This window comes from Lytechinus variegatus, chromosome 2 (genome assembly GCF_018143015.1).
Source record: "Lytechinus variegatus isolate NC3 chromosome 2, Lvar_3.0, whole genome shotgun sequence".
Lineage (NCBI taxonomy): Eukaryota > Metazoa > Echinodermata > Echinoidea > Temnopleuroida > Toxopneustidae > Lytechinus > Lytechinus variegatus.
This window is the reverse complement of record NC_054741.1, coordinates 11,479,658-11,499,967: the sequence shown is the minus strand read 5'-3', so window position 1 is coordinate 11,499,967 and position 20,310 is coordinate 11,479,658. Positions and strand designations below refer to the sequence as shown.

The following is a 20,310-nucleotide window of genomic DNA, read 5'->3' as shown; positions in this document are numbered from 1 at the left end:
CGAAATCATATACATTATTTTGACAGTGTTGAATACAGACACCACCAATCCTGTGGTGAGTAACTGCCCAGATCCTATCACCTTGAGTGTTGGTGCTGGAGTGACTAGCGTCCCTGTGGTCTGGACCGAACCTACCGCTGTAGATGAAACCAGTGCTGTCACCGTCTCCCAGACTGCATCACCAGGGGACAGTTTTGGCCTCGGGCAGAACCTTGTCAGCTACACTTTCACCGATGCTGCAGGAAACGATGCCTTCTGTACCTTTACTATAACCATCACAGGTATGTTCTCTGACATGGAGGAGCTGACAGATCTTTTGTACCCTAACTAATTCATTTCATTCTGCTTCATCATGTTCTAACTACTCTGGAAAAGTGCCTTCTAAGTAACAAGTTCGTTGAAACAACTCTTTGTTGTTTCGAGCCATCTAAAAGGCACGACTCCCATTTGCATGCATACCTCTGGCAACTTGCTGTACACCTTTTTTTTAAATTGCTTTATGAGTAGAATAATGTGTTTGTTTCTTTGGTAAGAATTTTATAATTTGAACTCCAGGTCATGAATATGTCTGTGATATACCTATCATTATGTATTTAATTTCAACATGTTCTTTGTTCTTTCTTGGTTTCCCACATTTGAGATGATTTGTTTCCCATTTTTTTCCAAAGTCTTAATAAGTCTGTGGTTTCTTATATTTGGACGCCAATGGTTAAACATGTATGAAGAATCCTGACAATTGCCCCTCGATGATATTGAGTTAGTATTCCAGTCAATCCACCTGTCCTATCTGTCCTTGATGTACTGCTTTAGCATTAGGATTCACTGTGAAAGATACTTCCACTTAGGACAAACAATGCCCAAGGAACCTCAGAGTCCTGGGAGGCGTTTAATCTATATTTTCTTTTGACAAGTTGTCAGATCTGACAACTTTCCTGGATTCTGATTGGTTGAGAAGCACTGTTACTATAGTAACTGTTGGATAAAACAGGACTTGTCAGATAAAACGTCTGACAAGTCCTTTCATGCTGTAAGATGCAAACGATGTATTTTCTTAAGTCATCGTTGAATTAAGGAGGAGCAGTCCCTTTCAGGACTATACAAGGTGTATACCGTAAACTTCCCCAAAGCTCTCCACCATAAAAACCTTTTAAGATCACCTTAGGTCAAAGATTGTTGCTTACTCTCTTCATAAGATTTTTGGATAATTTTCACCTTAACAACTAATATCTTCTGTGATAAAAGACCTCAATCATTCTTCATGCTGTGGCATATTTATCTATACATATCCAGGTTTGAAGCTGACAGCAAGTTGTAAGAGTCCTTGCTGGTATAAAAGAAATTTAGTACAGATGTTCATTGTCAAAGAAAAAATTGAATATGGAATCAAGTGTATAGTAACTTGGAGATTTTTTTAGACCAGCCTTTTTTTATATCTTCCAAAGAATGTTGCACAAATATCGCACTTGTGGGGGATGTGTGCAAGACAAATTTTAAGGTGAAAATAAGTTATGTTGCCATGGAAATGGATTACTGTGCTAATCAGCGAAAAAGATCAGTCTATCTACCTAATGAGTATAAATCAGTATTAAAGTCGTGCAGCACATGTGCTTACCTTTTGGGGGTACAAAGTGTATTCCTTTTCATCTTGAAAAATCTGTGGCATATTTTCCCCAATGATGAAAAAATATCTGTCTAATTCATGATCATTTAGGAGGTTGCAAAAGTTGTTTTTATATGAACTGAAATATTGAAAGTGTTTTGCATTATTTGTTGAATTTTATACTGTGAATAAGAATGCAGATGAAATGAATGTTGAAAATAATAATTTGGCATGATTTGATTTTGTTGGGGTAGTTTTGGATCTTAATTTCATGAGTAATACTATTCTTTCTGTGCCCTTTCATTCCCTTACTTTGCTCCACAATGTCTTCTTGCAGTTGCCACTGATAACATAAGACCCGTAATCAGTGGCTGTCCGGATGATATCAGTGTCACAATCCCATCAGGATCCAATGGAGTTGCTATCAATTGGACCCCGCCCACAGCTACAGATAACTCTGGAGAAGTGCCAACCGTCATCTCTTCTAGCTCTCCTGGAGATACTTTTGAAGTTGGCACGACTGTAGTTAGTTATACTTTCACTGATGGTTCAGGCAATAATGATATCTGTCTGTTCACTGTTACTGTAGCTGGTATGTATTTCATACATGTGGATGGAGTTATATGGTGTGGCGCACGATTGTTCAATGCACTGAAGTATTTTCTTGTTGGTGTACAGATTTTATTTAGATGATTGTTATGTGTTCTAATGTTCATTTTTTATTAAGTTGTATTGAGTGTTTGTTTCCTTTCATCTATGTTGTCGAACTCTTGGTGATATTTATAGTTGTGTAAACCTTTAAAAATGTATTTCTGTCTATTTAATGGTAAACATAGATCCAGTGGTTTCTAATGGAATCTATACCTGGTTTTCATGGATTTGCTGAACTATTATTCTTCTTCACCATCTTTATTCCTATTTTATTACACAGGTATCTCAGTCTATCTTACCGTGGACCAATATTGCTTATTAACTATTTTTTCCCCTTGATTCCTTAATCTCGTTAAATGACCTCTTTGAGACTGGAGGACACAGGTTTCCTTAATCTGTGGCCATGTCATGGTGGACGTAATTTGGTGATGTGATCATTTGCATCATTGGTAGTCAAGGTTCCTTTATTCACTTGTATCCCTTTCCTGGTGTAAAAGTAGTGAAGCGATCCGTCTTCAACATTGGTACCCTAATTTCAGTCCTGTTATCAGAATATGTACATTTTTATTCAGGTATTGAGGTTGGATATCAATACATCTATATACATGTAGCAAGGTCTGCTTTCAGATTGATCTCTAATAATCAATTGTCACTACCGCAGTTAACTTTACTGATCCTGTTGTGACTGGTTGTCCTGATGACATTTCTGTATCAATCCAAAATGGAACTATTGGAATCTCCGTGAATTGGACAGAGCCCATTGCCACAGATAGCTCCGGCTCCGTTCTTATTTCTACTTCTACTCATTCTTCTGGGGATTTCTTTGACCTCGGCACAACCCTCGTTAACTATACTTTCACTGATGGATCAGGAAACTTTGCTATCTGTTCCTTCTCTGTTTCTGTTGATGGTATGTAAATGTTTTCTCTGATTTTCCTCATACACTACCACTTCTCAGTTAAACCTCACAACAGTGCATATCAATAGACCAGTGATACAGTATGGCACTTTATATGTACAAACTTAAGAGTTCTTATATTTTTTTATTCTTTCATAATATTTATGGGTTTTGTTATATTTTTTGTGTGTTTTCCTTTCTTCGCTTCTAATTTAAGCATTGGCACAAATCACACAATCATGCTAAACACATTCTGTCAGTGGCTGCAAGCGAAGTGACATTATTCATCTATGAGAACAGAATTTGCACACTTGTATTGGTCCCACTGATGTCACTGTAAACCACAAAGTTCAAGGTTCAAATCTCAGTGCAGCATTTTTCTTTGTCAAGATAATAGGCACCTTAACAAAATTCATAGCTGTGTGTTGGTGTCTGGCCATTGAAAATGTTTCAAATTGCTGTTTGTTTTATAACATCAATCTTTTACATATTCCTGGTGCACATATGATTTTTGTGCCCATTATGCATATCAAGATTTTAAAAATTGCAAAATGGAGAGGAAAAAATGCATGCTGCACATAAAGTCTTGCACACTCTCACTTCATTCTGTGTTTATGTGAGTCACATGGGGGCGTCGTGGTCAAGTGGTTAAGGCTCACGTCTTTCAATCTGAAGGATGTGGGTTTTATTCAAAGCCATGGCATATTTTCCTTCAGCAAGAAATTTACCTACATTTGTGCTGCACTTAACCCAGGTGAGGTAAATGGTTAGCATCAGGAAGTAATTCCTCAAAAGCTGTGCATACAGACCAGCTTAGCCAGGGTAATGTAGGAGCGCCTTGAGCACCTAACAAGGTGGATACGTGCACTATACAAATCCTTTATTATTTATTTATTATAAGAGCACCTACGATATGCCATTTACGAATGAGAAATTCTTATATTATGCACTTAAATTACACCATTTATCTTTTGCAGCATTCCATGCTGTAAAGTTTTTGAAAAAAAAATTTACCTTGCATTTGGTCAAAATAATGGATTCAGGAATCTTATGGTTATGTGCACTTATATCTATTCATTTGCAAAATGTGTCTGCACAAGTCAGAACTATTTTTCAAGCTTGAATGGTCGATGTTTAGAATGCCCGCTAAACCAGGTGATTAAGTGATACATTGTGCAGAATAATGCATAATACCAAAAATATTTTACTTGTTTTGCTCTTTCTGAAATTTGTAAATTCTAATTGATTTTCTTTTCTTTGTATGCCTTTTGTGTAAAGCAAATATTTCATATTTCTGTGACTTCACATTCCCTTGTCTGTGTATGCCAATCAACAGTTACTTCTGGTGACAACATTGACCCTGTTATCACAGGGTGTCCTGAGAATATGGTTGTGACCATTCCTAGTGGGTTTACAGAAGCCTCTGTGACATGGATTGAGCCTACAGCTACCGACAACTCTCCTGACCCAGTCAGGGTTGATTCTAGCAGTTCTCCTGGAGACTCCTTCACTCTCGGCTCAACTGCCGTCACCTACACCTTCACAGACAGCTCTGGGAACTTTGCTGTGTGCTTATTCATTGTCACAGTGCAGGGTATGTCAACATCGCAAAATCCATAACTGGTGTTTCCTAACTCTCTGGAAATGGCAGGACTGAAAAACCTGAGGTGCTGTGGATTTTTTGATGGACTCACCTGGTCATTATATTGAATTAGTGTCCTAAGGCCTCTTCCCATACTCGCCTCGGTTTACAGGTATTCTTAACCCATCGTCCACTGGAACTGGTTGGTCCCTCTACAGATCCTCGAGTCTGATGAGTCAATTACACATCCTACATGTATCTATCTATCTATCTGCTTCAACATTCCTCAAATTTCTATTGGTGCTATGTTTTGCTGAATAATATCTTAACTGTTCTTTTTTCAGTGGCATTTCTTGTGGTGCATTTGTATGCTCCCACATTCTGGTAATTTCTGAGCCAAGGTCGATATTAATTCCTTATTTCTAGCTGTCAAGCTGTGTTCTCCTTGTCCTTCACCCAGGGGAAACCTAGTTTCCTCATCCCCGGCTTTTTGCTTTTCTTCTGCTTACTGTTTATCCCATGTCACTAGATTCTCTAGGTTCTTTAAATGCTGAAGTGGTGGATGGTCCCAAGTGGTCTCAATATTAGTCTGTTGTATATTCCATAAGTTTCTATAAATATTAGCTATAGGTCTGGAGTTTCATCTTGGTTTTTCTATATCCTACAAGTCTTCTCACCCAGTTCTGTTTCTTACAAGTTTTCATCTAACGGATCCTTCCTCTGGTTTCTTGGGATAGTCTGTAATTTACCAGATCTACAAATCATTTGGAGCTATGTATTTTCCTTCAGTACAATTATTTGTATTAAAATTGTTGTGTGAGATTCTGTGTGTATTCATGGGCTGCAAGTTAATGCATATTTTATTATGCTGCTATTGCACTTTGGCACGATTCTATCGTGCTAATTCGTGAAAATGCGGGACACAGAGCACATCAATGGTTCGCGCCAGAGTCCCTACAAGGTCACGTAACATTCCTGACAGGCTTACTCATTGGCACAAAATAGTTCTCATACTGTTACACTATTCAGTTCATCATATGCACTATAGCAGAAAGTCAAACTCTATGAATTGTCGTTCATTATAGCCAAACTGCTCATGCGTATTCCTTTTTTGGTGAGCAATTCTGAAATTTACAAAAGTATACATAACCTGTTTGTGAGCTGCTCGTGAGCAAGTCAAGAGCTAGTCGTGAACTAGTTGTGTGCTAGTCATGTACTAGTCGTGAACTACTCATGAAATGCCCCGGTGAGGTAGCACACAGTTTATGAATACTTCACGCCAATAATCCCCAAAATTTATCATGCCATGATTTTAGAAATGCTAAAAAAAATTCAGGACACTTAAAGCATTGTTCCGCACTGGCCCGCACACTTCCTTGCATAGGACTACATGGCCCGATTCAATGTGTTAATTAGTCGTAAACTATTCAGGCCCCAAAATCTTGTTTCTCTTTATTGAACAAAATATATTTACAATCTATCTTTAGGTTATATATCGTCTTATTCTATTTAACATTGAGATGTTATTTTATTCAAAGAAAGCATTTGTAGACTACATTTTCTGAAACATTTAGAAACATACTGGCCAATGCATGTTGAATATAATAACGCACAATATTTAGAATGTTTTCTCTGCTGATATACAATAGATAGATGAGGCAAGTGTCCACTTGGAACAAATAGGCTACAATTGTCTCCTTTACAAACTCCTTAATTTACCTCACTTGACACTCCCTGTCACAAGTATCTTTCTGAAACAAAATGCACCATTTCCATTTACCTTGTTATATAGTCCCCAATTTTACATGATATGGAAAATAGAAGATTTCACAGCATGTGTTGTAAAGCCTTGCCTGCATGGGAAATTGATGGTGTCTTTTAAAGATTTCTTGTTTTTGCAATTGCTCTATCATATGTTTTGTTCCTCTCAAGGAAGAGCACAGACTGATGTTAAGAAAAAAATAATTTTAATTTCAGAAAATGGGAAACCAAAGTCATTACATTATTAACAGTCACTGATTTCATATGTGAACTCAAAATCTTAGAAACATGTATATTATTTATTGACATCTGAATGTTCCATTATTTGAAATTAATTTAAAATCTTACAGCAAGCGTTGACAACACTATTCCTGTGGTGAGCAACTGCCCAAATCCTATCACCTTGAATGTTGGTGCCGGAGTGACTAGCGTCCCTGTGGTCTGGACCGAACCTACCGCTGTAGATGAAACCAGTGCTGTCACCGTCTCCCAGACTGCATCACCAGGAGACAGCTTTGGCCTTGGCGAGAACCTTGTCAGCTATACTTTCACAGATGCTGCAGGAAACAATGCCTTCTGTATCTTTACTATAACCATCACAGGTGAGATCTGTGTCTTGTCACTTACTGTTATTGATAACTACTATTGCAGAGGGGTCATTTTACCTGAATTTCTCTCTTTCTCTCTCTCTCTGAAGTTATACTGAGGGATTGCTGTAAATGGAGTACATGTTATACACAGGCTGTTGGGCAATTGTCTTAGTGGTCATTTCAGAGACATGCATTAAAGGGGTACTTCAGGCTGAAAATAATAAGATTGAACAGATAAAGGAAAAAAAGACAAACAAAACACTGACAATTTGATAAAAATCTGACAACGGATATCAAAACTCTGGCATTTTAATGATTTTTCATACTTCTGGTGAAACAGGTCCTGGCATGTCTTCATAAATATTAAATGAGCAAACTGATGATGTTTGTTCTTATGTATTATATTATATAGAATTAGGCTAATTAATTTTCCTTCGAGGACCAAAAAAAAATGGATCGACAAGTGATTTAGTGCATTAGACATTTAATTGCTGCAACTTATTTTTCGTAACAAGGGAGACACTTCATTTATACATGTATGAAAAAATTAAACAGTTATAATTTCACGTAATAACAAAAGAAAAATAAAAGTGGGGATGTGACATCATCAACCCACCAAATGAATTTTAATGATGACGTGCATGTGTTTTCACAATATATTGCTAAACTTTAAAATTCAATAACTTTGCTATTTGTTATCAGATTTTGATGAAATTTTCAGCATTTTCCTTTGTGAATTTTACTCTTATTTATTCAAATATAAATATTGTCAGCCTGGAGTACCCCTATAATAGCATTGTAGTATGCTTGGAATTAATATTTGTTATAAACAAAGGAAATTAAATATGAGAATGAGCTACACTTCAGTCGAGAGATGGGGGCGATTTTAACATTACATGGTCGGGATTCCATCTGCAATATTATCCTATTGTTATCCTTACTTTTCTACTGAGGCTAATAACCCATTACTCTAATGGAATTCAAAGCTCAAATAAGTTTTCTTTACAGCAAGAGACCTATCACTTTCCTAATTGTGACACCCATTCCTGGTGGATTACAAGATAATGAACAGGGCCAGTATTAAATTCAATACTGAAGCCTGAAATTTTAAGTATTTAATTCAATATTTCAAAAGAGTGCAGTACATGAATTAAGATAATAATGAGCAATACATGCATTGCACATTATTTGGCTTAAGCTTAATGATGTCGCAAGGGTTATAAGTATTTTTCTAAAATTTGGCTTGATGAATTAAACTAGCCACATGTGAATACAAGTTTAACCATTTTCCTTAGCCAGGTAAAATGCTAAGTAAAATACTAAGTAAAATGCTATAAAATAACAATAAACAATACTGACATTTCCTTCTCTTGTTTCAGGACAAACTGTAGTAGATAACACACCACCTGTGATCAGTGGCTGTCCCAACGATATTGACCTCACAATAAACAATACTGACATTTCCTTCTCTTGTTTCAGGACAAACTGTAGTAGATAACACACCCCCTGTGATCAGTGGCTGTCCCAATGATATTGACCTCACTGTTCCTGCTGGAACCACTAGCATTCCGTTGACCTGGACCGAGCCAACTGCAGTAGATGAAACCAGTGCAGTGACTAGAACTCGAACCGCAGCACCTGGAACTAGTTTTGCAGTGGGAACCTCAACAGATGTTACTTACACATTTACTGATGCTTCTGGCAATTTTGATATCTGCACCTTCACTGTCACACTGACTGGTAAGTTGGTAGTTTTGATGTGAGGTTTGTACGAGGTATTGCGAAAATGAGAAGTTAGAAGTGTTGTTATCTTACAAACCTTTCACAAAACGAGGATGCTCTATAGATCAGTATTTCCATCAAGCTACTTAGATCCACTATGAGTAGCCAGGAAAAGAAGCCATCTCTCTTGCAGAGAACACCGACATTTGTCTTAATTCTGCAGATCTAGGGGGTGTTTTATCAATATTAGATTGGTGACCACTGTCAGGGCTGACTGAATTTGAGATTTGTACAGGCCTCTGGGGCTAATCCTATGAAACCGTGAGTTTGTGCTAACAACTTTCAGGAAACTGTCCCAATATCTGGAATTACTGCGTATAGTACTCTTGATTTTTTTAATTCTTTGGGATTTGAAAAATATAATGATTCTATCCATCACAGCTTCCAGTGTTGACCAGACCCCTCCAGTCATCAGTGGATGTCCTCCTGGTATCACAGTTACTGTACAAGCAGGAGTCTCCAGCACTGCTGTGTCCTGGGTTCCACCAACAGCAACTGATGAAGTTTCTGCTGTGACCTTCACAACGACAAATGCCCCTGGAAGCCTCTTTGGTCTCGGAAGTACTCAGGTCACCTATACATTCACAGATCAAGCAGGAAATGATGCTTTCTGCACATTCAATGTCATTGTTGGTAAGTCCCACTTGACCTGCACCATATTTCCAGAATTTTGTTATCCTTTTATTGTCTGAATATCTTGACCCATATCAGGAATGAGGCATCTGAATGAAATTCTGGCCGCACCTTCCAGCAAGTATTCCACAAGTATTTTTTCATCTCTAATCCTGTATAGACTAACAATTCAGAATGTGGCAGTGTTGCTGTGAAAGATGCTTTGTAAAGATTCCTGCTTGAAGTTGCAACACAGAGTTTTGTTTAGGTTCCTAATGACAGGGTGGCCGACTTTAAAACTGCAGTTGAGAAAAATACACATTTCGACTAATTAAATTAAAATTTCTTTGTGTATTTATTTGAAGTGTCATTTATTTTTCTTTCTAGCTGGAATAGATAATTGATATGAGAAAGTTCTGCCTTTTATCTGTCACTCTTCTCTGAATAGGGATATTTTCCATTGATCTCGTTTTCCGATCAGTGAAACAAATGACCACATTGAAATTAACAAGCATGTACTACATGTATATATCACCTCAAATGTGATTGTTGATAATTAAAAAAATGTAACTATCGCATGATGTTCTTGACTATTAAGTTTCCCTTTTGGAGCCAATATGAGGTCATTCAGAGAGTATTTGTTACTTTGGGGCATTTTTCTACTTTCTATCTGATGGACTTAACAAAATATATAAAGCCCCCAAAGTATGTGTTTCCACCACCCCCAGAATTCAAGCTCCACTTTAAAATGTTCTTTTCTACTACTAGCATCTGCTAACACTCCACCCACAATAACGGGATGTCCGAGTGATATCATTGAAACTATACCTGAAGGCATGTCCAGCGTGCCGGTCATGTGGATTGAGCCTACCGCCATTGACCCAGCAGGTGGTGTGGTCATGGTAGTTTCAACAGCCACACCTGGAACCGTTTTCTCGATTGGGGTCACCCCCGTTACTTATTCCTTCACTAGTAGTTCTGGCACTTCCGCACAGTGCACATTTAATGTTGTTGTTTGTGAGTATAACCTGTCTGACTCTTTCCTTCTCTCATCCTGTACTTATGAGACATTCTAAAATGCTTTGTACAAATAAAGTGTTCCTTGTTGGATTACTTGGAAAATATGCTTGCCCATGCTCAATAAACCTAAAGCTTGAGTACATTAATAATAGCTTTAGTTAAGTATAATGGCTTTACTGATTTTAATCAATGTTGGATAAAGTCCATGGATGTATGATCATTTCCATTAAGTATAAAGAAACAATTACAACAATCTTTGAAAGAAATTAGGAAATTCCATTTTCTTGTCATCTTCATATGGTTCTAATTCATGTCTCAAAAAGAGTTTCATTGGTATCTTTTCTACCTTTCTTCCATCTTTCAATCTTCAAAACATCTTTATTTTTTACATTTTTGTGATTCTTCTCCCCCAAATTTATACTCTACATGTAGTGTCTATAACACAGTCTGCTTGTTTTCCTAGTTCCAACTGTGCATCTGAACTAGATCATGAACTTCACTATTCATTAATTTTTTCATTTAATTAAAATCATTTTTATCCACCCTTTTATTTCCTGTTATTGTATTATTTCCTTTGGGTCTGTATTGCAGATGCCATCATTATCATGGTCTGACACTTTGTTAGTGTGTGTAAGGTATATATAACTTCATTTGCAGTTCCACAGGATACCATCTTACCACCTCTATTCTTCAACAGATCTATTTGATGAAATAATAACTACATGTACAGTGCTTCATCTGTATGGTTGCACAGAATGCATGGCTTGTTGATCATTGCCAAAAATTATCTAGACAGTGTCAATCAAATTACAAAGATCATCATTAAAGAAGTATAAGGTTATTGAATTATGTAGAATTTACTAGCTGTACACAGTCACCCATTTTACCAGTCATGTTTAGACACAATTGATCAATAACGATCAGTTCTTTCAGCATACTTAGAAGAGGTTTGAAAAAAATTAGGGGAGGCATTGCAATGCTGTTAGATCATAGGTGAAAATCATCCAGAATTTATCTGTCATTCACTATCGCCAGTATATGTACCATCATCATAGTACAATTTAGTGTCATGATTTCACAGAAGTTTCAGTTCCATTGGTTGCCTACTGGAATTAGGGGGAATTCCTGTACGGAGCCTACAGGAATGACAGAATTCAGTGGCTAACTGGTTAGAGCAATAAATTAGAGAGGTTAAACATCTAGATTTGCACACTTACTGTTACCAATATTTCATCTTATTATGTCAAATATTGGGAAATAATTTTAACAATTCAATAAATAGAGAGTCAATTTTTTTATTTATTTTATTTTGATTTCTGTACATTATCCAATATGCATATGAGCATTGATCATTCTTTCATTGATAGTATTTAAGACAATTAAAAACAAACCAGGAATTCACCTGTTTCATAACATTCTTGTTTCTAGCAACCTCTACCACGGACAACACTGATCCTGTCATCACGGGCTGCCCTGAAGATATTACCATCACAGACATCGGGCTTGATGGGACACAGGTAGCAACATGGGTGGAGCCATCTGCCACTGATAACTCCGCTGTGACTGTAACAAGGACTAATTCACCAGGGGATGCCTTTGTGCTTGGAACAACCACTGTGACCTACACCTTCACCGACACCAGCAACAATTTTGCCATCTGTGCATTTGATGTGACTGTCACAGGTTTGTAAGCTTTGGAACTTCCTGTCTAACTGCGGTCACCCCCTTTCCATATTTTTGTGTTGTCATACTGCACTCTGCTACGTTCTAATATTAACTGCTTTTTTTTTTAATGGTAATCCCAAAAATGATGTACACCCTACCCTGCATAGATCACTTCGGTTTTGGTGTTTTACATTAATGCTAAAAAATTATCATGGTTTGAGCTGTTTGTGAAGTAAAATATGAGTATTGACTGATGGGAGTTTGATATATAAAGGGTAATTATTGTATGCAATTGTCTATTAGCTTGTTTTGTTTTGTTCATTAGCTTGGTCTGTCCGTCCCCCCACTTGGATTCCGTGCAATAATTTGAAAAATATTTAATGGATTAAAAAAAAAATTGGTATGTAGGTAGATGACACCAAAATACAGACTATGTGTGAATGAGGAGTCAGCAGTTCAAAGGACCTTTGAAGTTGGTTCAAAGGTCTTAATTTGTCTTAATTAAATATATATGCATATTGATTTCTACATGATATTAAGTTCAATCATATTGAATGAATTTCAGATCGTGTTAACCGGGGGCATCTGTGTCTTTTGGACACATCAAATTTCTCATCAGATCTGACTGTAGGATTTATTGCCAAAGCCTTTTAAAATTAATTAGAGTCATCAAAAACCTGTCCACCATAGCCATAATAATGTTCCCTATCCATGCAAAATAAAGTAACATAACTACTGAAATAGCTTTGATGAACTATAAAAATGTGGTACAAAAGTTGGATTTAGAAAAAAAATGCTCTGTTGTGTGTAGACTAGCTAATTTCCTTTTGTCTCAGTGAACTGGCATGGAATCATTGACTTTCTGTACCAAACACTGGGCTGGGTATTTTCCACATTACACTTATCCATATTTTCGAAATTGTTTTAGATTATTCCTTAAGGTTTTTGTGATGCCTTTAATAGCATTCCTCAAAAATTCACATTGCTCTTTAATTGGTGTGTACTGAAATCTGGCCTAGAGAGAACTAAACATATTTGAGAGAAAGAAATTTTTCTATGATCACTTTTTTAAAACAGTTGAAAAGTATTCTTCATTACAGGCTTCTACAATATTTAAGAATAAACAAATGCCATCCCTGAATTCTTTCCATTAATACATTTAGCAGTTGGTTAATGTGCCTGTACTGTACATGGTGGTCATTTGTGTGTAACTTTTCATTCTAAATCCCACTTCACTCTATAATGCCTATTCTATTTTCTATGAGCAATAGGCAAAATCCTTTAAAATTATTGGATGTTAGATATGGTTCAATACCTGCAACAAATGCGACATGTTTGGTGGTGTTTTTTCGTTTTTTGTTAACCTTTTTTTATGTTTTGTCTATGATTAATTACAAAAGAATGGTTTATGAACCCCTTTGTATTCATTGGCTATCTCTAGATCTTTACTTTGTTTTTTATCACATTATATTTTCATGTTCTTCCATACCCATTCCAGAAAATACACCTTGTGACAGCAACCCTTGTCCGGTAGATGAACAATGCTTCTACAGTGCTGACACGTACCTCTGCTTACCACAAGGTGCGCTGTTGATACGATAGTACCAAAATTGTAAAATAATAAAACCCAAAACTGGTTGAAATGCAGTCTTTATTGCAGGTTGCTTGAATGTGGGTGCAGTGCTTCCCTATCCCTTCAGTTCTTTTTTCCACTTAAGTTTTCTCTTTAAATTCTGATTTGTTTTCTTTGAAGCACATTTATTATCAGATTCTTCAAAAAACATTGCTGGTTTGTGTTTACCAGTACTTTCATAAGATTTCTTTTTTCCTGACACTTGAAACAAGTAGTGTTTTTCTGATAGTCTGTCAGTTGTGTATTTTCTTCAGACTGGCATCTTTCTATTTACTAGGAATCTGATTCAAAATGACATTTGTAATCCAGCAAATTACATCTGCTGTGTCAAGAACAGTATCCAATTTTTTCATATGACTGTCGAGATGACATTTCAATTTTATATCACATACTGCTTGCCCGGTGTTCAAATAGTTATGTGCTTCACAAATGTCTTTAAATGAGCAAAGCAATAATTTTTTCATTTCTTTTGTTTGATATGTCGAGAACAGCATTTTCTCACTTTTCATTTCTGTGTCTCCTTTTTTTCTCTCTCCCCTTCCTATCTGACAGCTCTCAGTATGTACCTGTTTTTCTGTATTTTTATATATATTCCCTTCCCAACATATGATTAAAGATAACATAAGGAAAACCCTGTGGTGATGGAAAATCATTATTTTGAAATGGGATGATATTCAAAATGTTGAGATTATATTAGCACAAGGTCTGTAAACTATACATTTATCACTGGTAGTGCCCATGTACCAATATAGTCAACAACAAGCTGAAGCATGTAAAATAGGAACAGTTTATTTCAAAGCGATATGAACTGTTAATTGCCCATACAAGCACTCTGCAATAAGAATACTGCACTAAACAAACAAAAAGGTTTAAGTATTTTCAGAGGAAATGTTTTGAGAAATATTAGATGAAATGTATATATTTGTCTTGCAGTGCATGCGTCAAAAAGCGATCTTACTCTGATATTGTTGTTTATAAGCGTATGATAATAATTTCAACTTTTGTTTTTAATTGCATTTTATGGTTGTGATTGAAAACAATCACAATCCTCTAATCAAGCAACAAAAAGGAATGCATGATTCAGATTCAGGAGCAATAATTCCCCCATCATCCCTGTTAGTATGATGCCCACCTCCCAATATTTTCCTTTCATAAATGTACTAAAGTACTCAATTCAGTCACACATGTACTTTGGGATGCCTTCAATACATCATGCACAATTTTCTAAGTCGTTCATCTCTTTTCCTGCTTATTCTGCATTCTTGAACTTTTTTGTCCAATTTCTCTACTTTCCGTGTCTTCATATGTTGTGATATTGCTGTTTCAATTCATTCCCTTCTACCTTCTACAAAGTTTGAGTTTGATATTAGGCCTTTCTGCACCCCAGTTGTTAACTGTTTCTAATCTACCAGAAGACTGCATTTCATTTCACTTTTCTTTGGATATGTATATGAAATTCAATTTGCGATTTCACTAGAGATATAGTATGTAAAAATCATTTTGAATTTTAGTTAGAATACATTGCATTCCATCATCTTTGTAAATTAACTCATTGAAGATGGTTATTCACATGCTGATGAAATGGATGTCTTTTTTCCTGTAGACTAAGTCGTAAAATGAATGTTAAATCTTAGGCTTAGTTAAATATATTGAAAAAATTGCTTTATATTTTCTCAAATTCCAAAGTCATATTATGTTCTTTTAAAGTGACATTTAGAAGTGGGAAACCTAAAGCAATTATGAAACAGAAGTAAATTCATTTCTTGTTTTTCGTTTCTACAGCTGTTGGCAGAAGGCGTAGGGAGGCAGAGGATATTTCTATGACTGGTAAGTGTTGATGTAGTTCTAGGCCCTTTTTTATCAAACATGTCATTAATGGAATTTTACAAGCTACTGAAATCCTGCCATGTGATTGGTTAAGAGGAAAGTAGTCATTGATTTCCATGAATATTTATAGAAAGCAAGTTTTTTTAATGGGGGCCCTGGTACATTTTAATGATGGATGAATAATTGTATTAAAAAGTAGCAGTTTCTCTCTCTGGTAAGACTCTATGGGTTTTTTACACCTTACGCTTTAATCATTGCAGTACTTCAATCAAGGGACTTTACTCAACTGTCTGTTTTTGCTCTTTATCACTTGATATGAATGCAGGTAAAATATTTTTTGATCTATGCAAACAGACTGTTTTTTAATGTGATGCTTATGATAGAAATATTTTAATGAGAAAAATGTTTGTGTACATTACACAAGTAAGTGCATTGGTTTGCTATTCAAATTATACAGACCATTAATTACAACAAATATAATCATGTATATGTATTAAGACTTTCTTGGAACTTTCATACATTTACCCTCCAACATTGCATGCAATTCTGTCCTGATGACATTATTGGCAATGTGAACTCAATGAAATTGAAATGAAAATTCTTTATCAAATATTTAATTTCAGGAGATTGCCCTTGCCTGAATGACGGCGTATGTAAGAGGGATCACAATGATAACAACATATGTTTCTGTAAACCAGGATTTTATGGACCTATCTGTGAGAATGGTGAGTTCTGTTAATTACAATTTGTGGAACATACAGAGATAGATTAGAAGAGAAAGAAATAAACTTTGTTGCTTGTTCGATAGTTTTAGTATGAGGATGTCAGTGAGGATTAAGATAAATGTGAGGATGAGGTGATGATCGAACATGTGGGTGAAGGTTTGGGTGATGATGTGGGTGAGGAGGAGGGTTTTGATGAGTGTGGAGGATATGTGTGAAGGTGTGGGTGATGATAAAGGTGAGGAGGAGGGTATTGGTGAGTGTGGAGGATATAGGTGAAGGTGTGGGTGAGGGTTTTGATGAGTGTGGAGGATATGTGTGAAGGTGTGGGTGATGATGTGGGTGAGGAGGGTTTTGATGAGTGTGGAGGATATGTGTGAAGGTGTGGGTGACGATGTGGGTGTTGGTGAGTGTGGAGGATATGTGTGAAGGTGTGGGTGATGATAAAGGTGAGGAGGAGGGTATTGGTGAGTGTGGAGGATATGTGTGAAGGTGTGGGTGACGATGTGGGTGAGGGTTTTGATGAGTGTGGAGGATATGTGTGAAGGTGCAGGTGATGATGAGGGTGAGGAGGAGGGTTTTGATGAGTGGAGGGTATGTGTTGGTTATGTTCACAATGAAAATATATGTGAGGATGAGGATATGCATGAAGGTGTGGGTGGCGATATGTATGAAGATGTTGGCAGGGTGAAGTGTTCTTAGGTGCCTGACCTCACCATGGAAGTCTGGGGTTTGATTCCTGGCATGGCCCTTGTGCAAGGTATTTTAGCTATCTTGCTCTTTTTATCTTTTGTCAAATATTAATGAAGGTGAGGTTAAAGATGTATATAAAGATCCAAGTGAGGGTGAAGATGATGATACAGGTGTGGTACATGTGTGGTTACTTGAGCTTATTTGTTTTTATATTTATCAATTTTTCATTTCCAAAGACAAAGCTGAAAGTTTCATGACGATTTTTCAATGACATTCACAGAAATTGTTGTCCTCGACCCATGCCAACCCAACCCCTGTGGTAGCAATGGAACATGCCGACACACTCCTAGAGGAAGCACCCTTTCTTTTGTCTGTGACTGTGCAGCTGGATACAGCGGAAAATATTGTGAAAAAAGTAAGAATCTTAACTGTGTAAGCTTCAAAATACTGAATTGATTTGCCACTGACAATAGTACTCTATTCATCAATGATTATCCTGGCATGGCAGAGAAAGCCCTTGTGGTTTAAGCAAGGAATGTAGTTTTGCCAATAAACCGAAGAAATCAATGCTGTTTTGACTCTGTTTGTGTAATAGATTTATTTATTTTGTTCCCATGAGAAAGTGATAATTCAAATGAAAACCATGAAAACATAATACAAGTACTCTGGATTATGCCCTACTGCCCTTGAAACCTATCAAAGTGCAGGCATAAAACAATTTTGTTTTCAGATAGAGATACCTTTTGTCCTCAATTTAGGAGTAGGGAGTTTACACAACCTTTCTGCAGACGCCTTTTGGAACTTTTAGAATCTCTTGTCAAAAGCCCTTTATGACAAAGCAGCCTTTGTCGAAAATCAATGAATCAAAACAGTGTCATCCTAGATTTTGGACAAACGACATATCTGAAGTTGTTTGTCAGCTTTGAATCTTAGGATGATCTGCTTTCTTAGTTCACAAATTATGGACTACCTTTTAAGCTGTACATTGTTATTGATGGGCATTGTCAATAGATTCTCAATGTTCCAGAAACCATCTGAAATGAAACGGATGTTTTAAATTAAATTCCAATTCGGCCTCGTGTATTCCATTTATTTTCTAGTCTGTGCAGTCTGTTTGCAGGAATGCACATCCATGCACCTTAATTGAATTGAAAGATGAAAGCAATCGAGTTATTTTTTTCTCTCCATTGTTCCAATCAGGGCAGAAATATCATTTCCCACTAATACTCTCTTTATGACATAATACTTCTTTTTCTCACTCACCTTTCATGAGTGTAGGGAGTTATCCTGATAGTTATAATCTTAAATTATTGGTCATTTTGATTTTGCTAATATTATTTTTGATAAGAGGAAATCTTGGGGATATAGTGTAGATATTTTGGGAAAAATGTTTGATACTCGTGTTGATAGTGTCGTTAAAAACTTAATCAATCAATCGTCTATTTCATTTGCAGGTGAGATGAAATCATTAACTGATGAGCAGATGACCAGCGAACTTCAGGAGATCATCGGGAAGCAGACCTTGATATCTTGGGCTTTCCTTGCAGGTTGCTTCATTCTGGTCCTCACCATCCTCCTCCTACTCATTGGGCTAGCCTGCCTTGCCCCTCGTTTCCGAACAACGGTACGAACTGGCAAGCCAGCACTCGATGAGATCACCCTTGTCCAGTAATCATTAAGGAATGATAATCTCGGGGTGGGATGACATTCTTGAGTATTATTGACTTGCAATTACATCCAACCCGATGGACATTCGTTCTCCTCGACAACATCTTGGGGGCTTGCTTGATCCAGGGTTGATGTACGCAATGATAAATATACTTCACCTAACTGTCTTCCCATTTTGTTAGATATTTATAAATATATATATAAATATGTATTTGTATTCTTTTATATTTTCTGTCAAAAATTAGTTAGAAATGCAGGCATTTTTCATTGGTCTCTTGTAGAATAACCAGTATGATGACTATGACATATTAATTAATGCTGTGTGGGACAGATAAATTTCTGAATTTCCCGAGCTTTGAATAAAATTTCATCCTTGTTTTAGCTGATTTAAGGGTTACTCAGGTGAAGAGACTTGTCATGTAACTGAAATGTTTATAACTTTTTCAAAGACAATTACAAGTTTGCTTGTGCAATGTGTGTCTTGTAATATCAGGGGAAAGGAAAAACAGTAGGTAGAAATATTGCTTTACTGCATAGCATATATAGATATATTAATTTGTTAGGGTTATGGTTATTATAAAATGCAGCTTTCTATTAGTTTCTGATTGCTCATTCTACTAATCCTATTATGTTTTATTCTATTCTTGTTTTTAATATACATGTGTATCTGAGCAGCTTATTAAAAGAGTGAATTCTTTTAAAATAGATAATTGATCATGATTCCAAGAATCAAATTCTTAACTTTACTTTAAAAGTTTTCTTATTACATTTCCAAAGATGTTCATCACATGATATGTATGTATTATTTTTTCTACTGCACAATTATACATCTTGACAATAAATTGAATTTCAATGGACTGTAATAACGTTGTTACTTTATCATTTTTTGTGTTGCTTGTAAGGCACATTTCCAAGACTATCTGAAGACCTTTCCATACAATTGCCATGACATTAAAAAGAAAACTTTTCGGAATAAAGGAACAAAGAAAAGATATGGGGAGAGGGGGAGGGAGAGGGAGAGAAAGAGGGGGGTGGAATGTGGTCTGCATGTACAGACCCCAGTTAAAACTTTGATAAACAAGTAGATCTCCTTGATGCAGAGACTAGCACATGTAGAAATTTGCTGTGAGCGAGAGGGTCTCCAGTACACAAGGCATAATACAGGCTGCATATTCAGACCCTTTACTCGAGTGAAGGGTTTGCACAGCAGACTATGTGGAAAACGGGAAAGAGAAACGGTGAAAAATGAGAGAGAGAGAGGGGGAATACATTTCCCTTGTCAGCAGGATTGGGCTCAATTACTTTTCAATTAAATTGCATTTTTTTTTAAATTACAATTACCATTTACTTTTTTCAATTACTTTCAAGAAAAGACAATTTTAGTCTGTACAAAGTACCACCCATTTCAACATAATTCTGAGTAACAGAGAAACTTTACAAGATGAAGAGTTTAAGTTAAATAGCAAGGATCCTGCCTGTTACTCTCTTTGATGCTGAAGTAGTTGACTTGAAAAGGGTCATGAAATAAAATCTTAAATTAGATATTCAAGTTTATTTTAAAGTAATTGAATGAAAAGTAATTGACAATGATTAAAGTCAGATTCTT

General features: G+C 36.3%; 1 protein-coding gene across 43 annotated transcripts in view; it reads left to right on the top strand.

Annotated features, from left to right (window-relative positions):
• The window catches only part of LOC121407315 (mucin-17-like), an 88,402-nt gene extending 68,836 nt beyond the window's left edge, over positions 1–19,566 (top strand). For 40 of the 43 annotated variants that reach the window (XM_041598340.1, XM_041598332.1, XM_041598325.1 and 37 more), the window contains 12 exons: positions 27–281; positions 1,938–2,192; positions 4,486–4,743; positions 6,843–7,094; positions 8,562–8,822; positions 9,246–9,497; positions 11,925–12,179; positions 13,660–13,743; positions 15,577–15,621; positions 16,245–16,346; positions 17,317–17,451; positions 18,491–19,566. In XM_041598340.1, coding sequence (XP_041454274.1) covers positions 27–281; positions 1,938–2,192; positions 4,486–4,743; positions 6,843–7,094; positions 8,562–8,822; positions 9,246–9,497; positions 11,925–12,179; positions 13,660–13,743; positions 15,577–15,621; positions 16,245–16,346; positions 17,317–17,451; positions 18,491–18,708 — 2,372 coding nt within the window. In that variant the 3' untranslated portion in view covers positions 18,709–19,566. The remainder of the gene's footprint in view (positions 1–26; positions 282–1,937; positions 2,193–4,485; positions 4,744–6,842; positions 7,095–8,561; positions 8,823–9,245; positions 9,498–11,924; positions 12,180–13,659; positions 13,744–15,576; positions 15,622–16,244; positions 16,347–17,316; positions 17,452–18,490) is intronic. The other 3 variants (XM_041598321.1, XM_041598308.1, XM_041598329.1) reach the window with 3 other exon arrangements.
• The last annotated feature ends 744 nt before the right edge of the window (positions 19,567–20,310 follow it).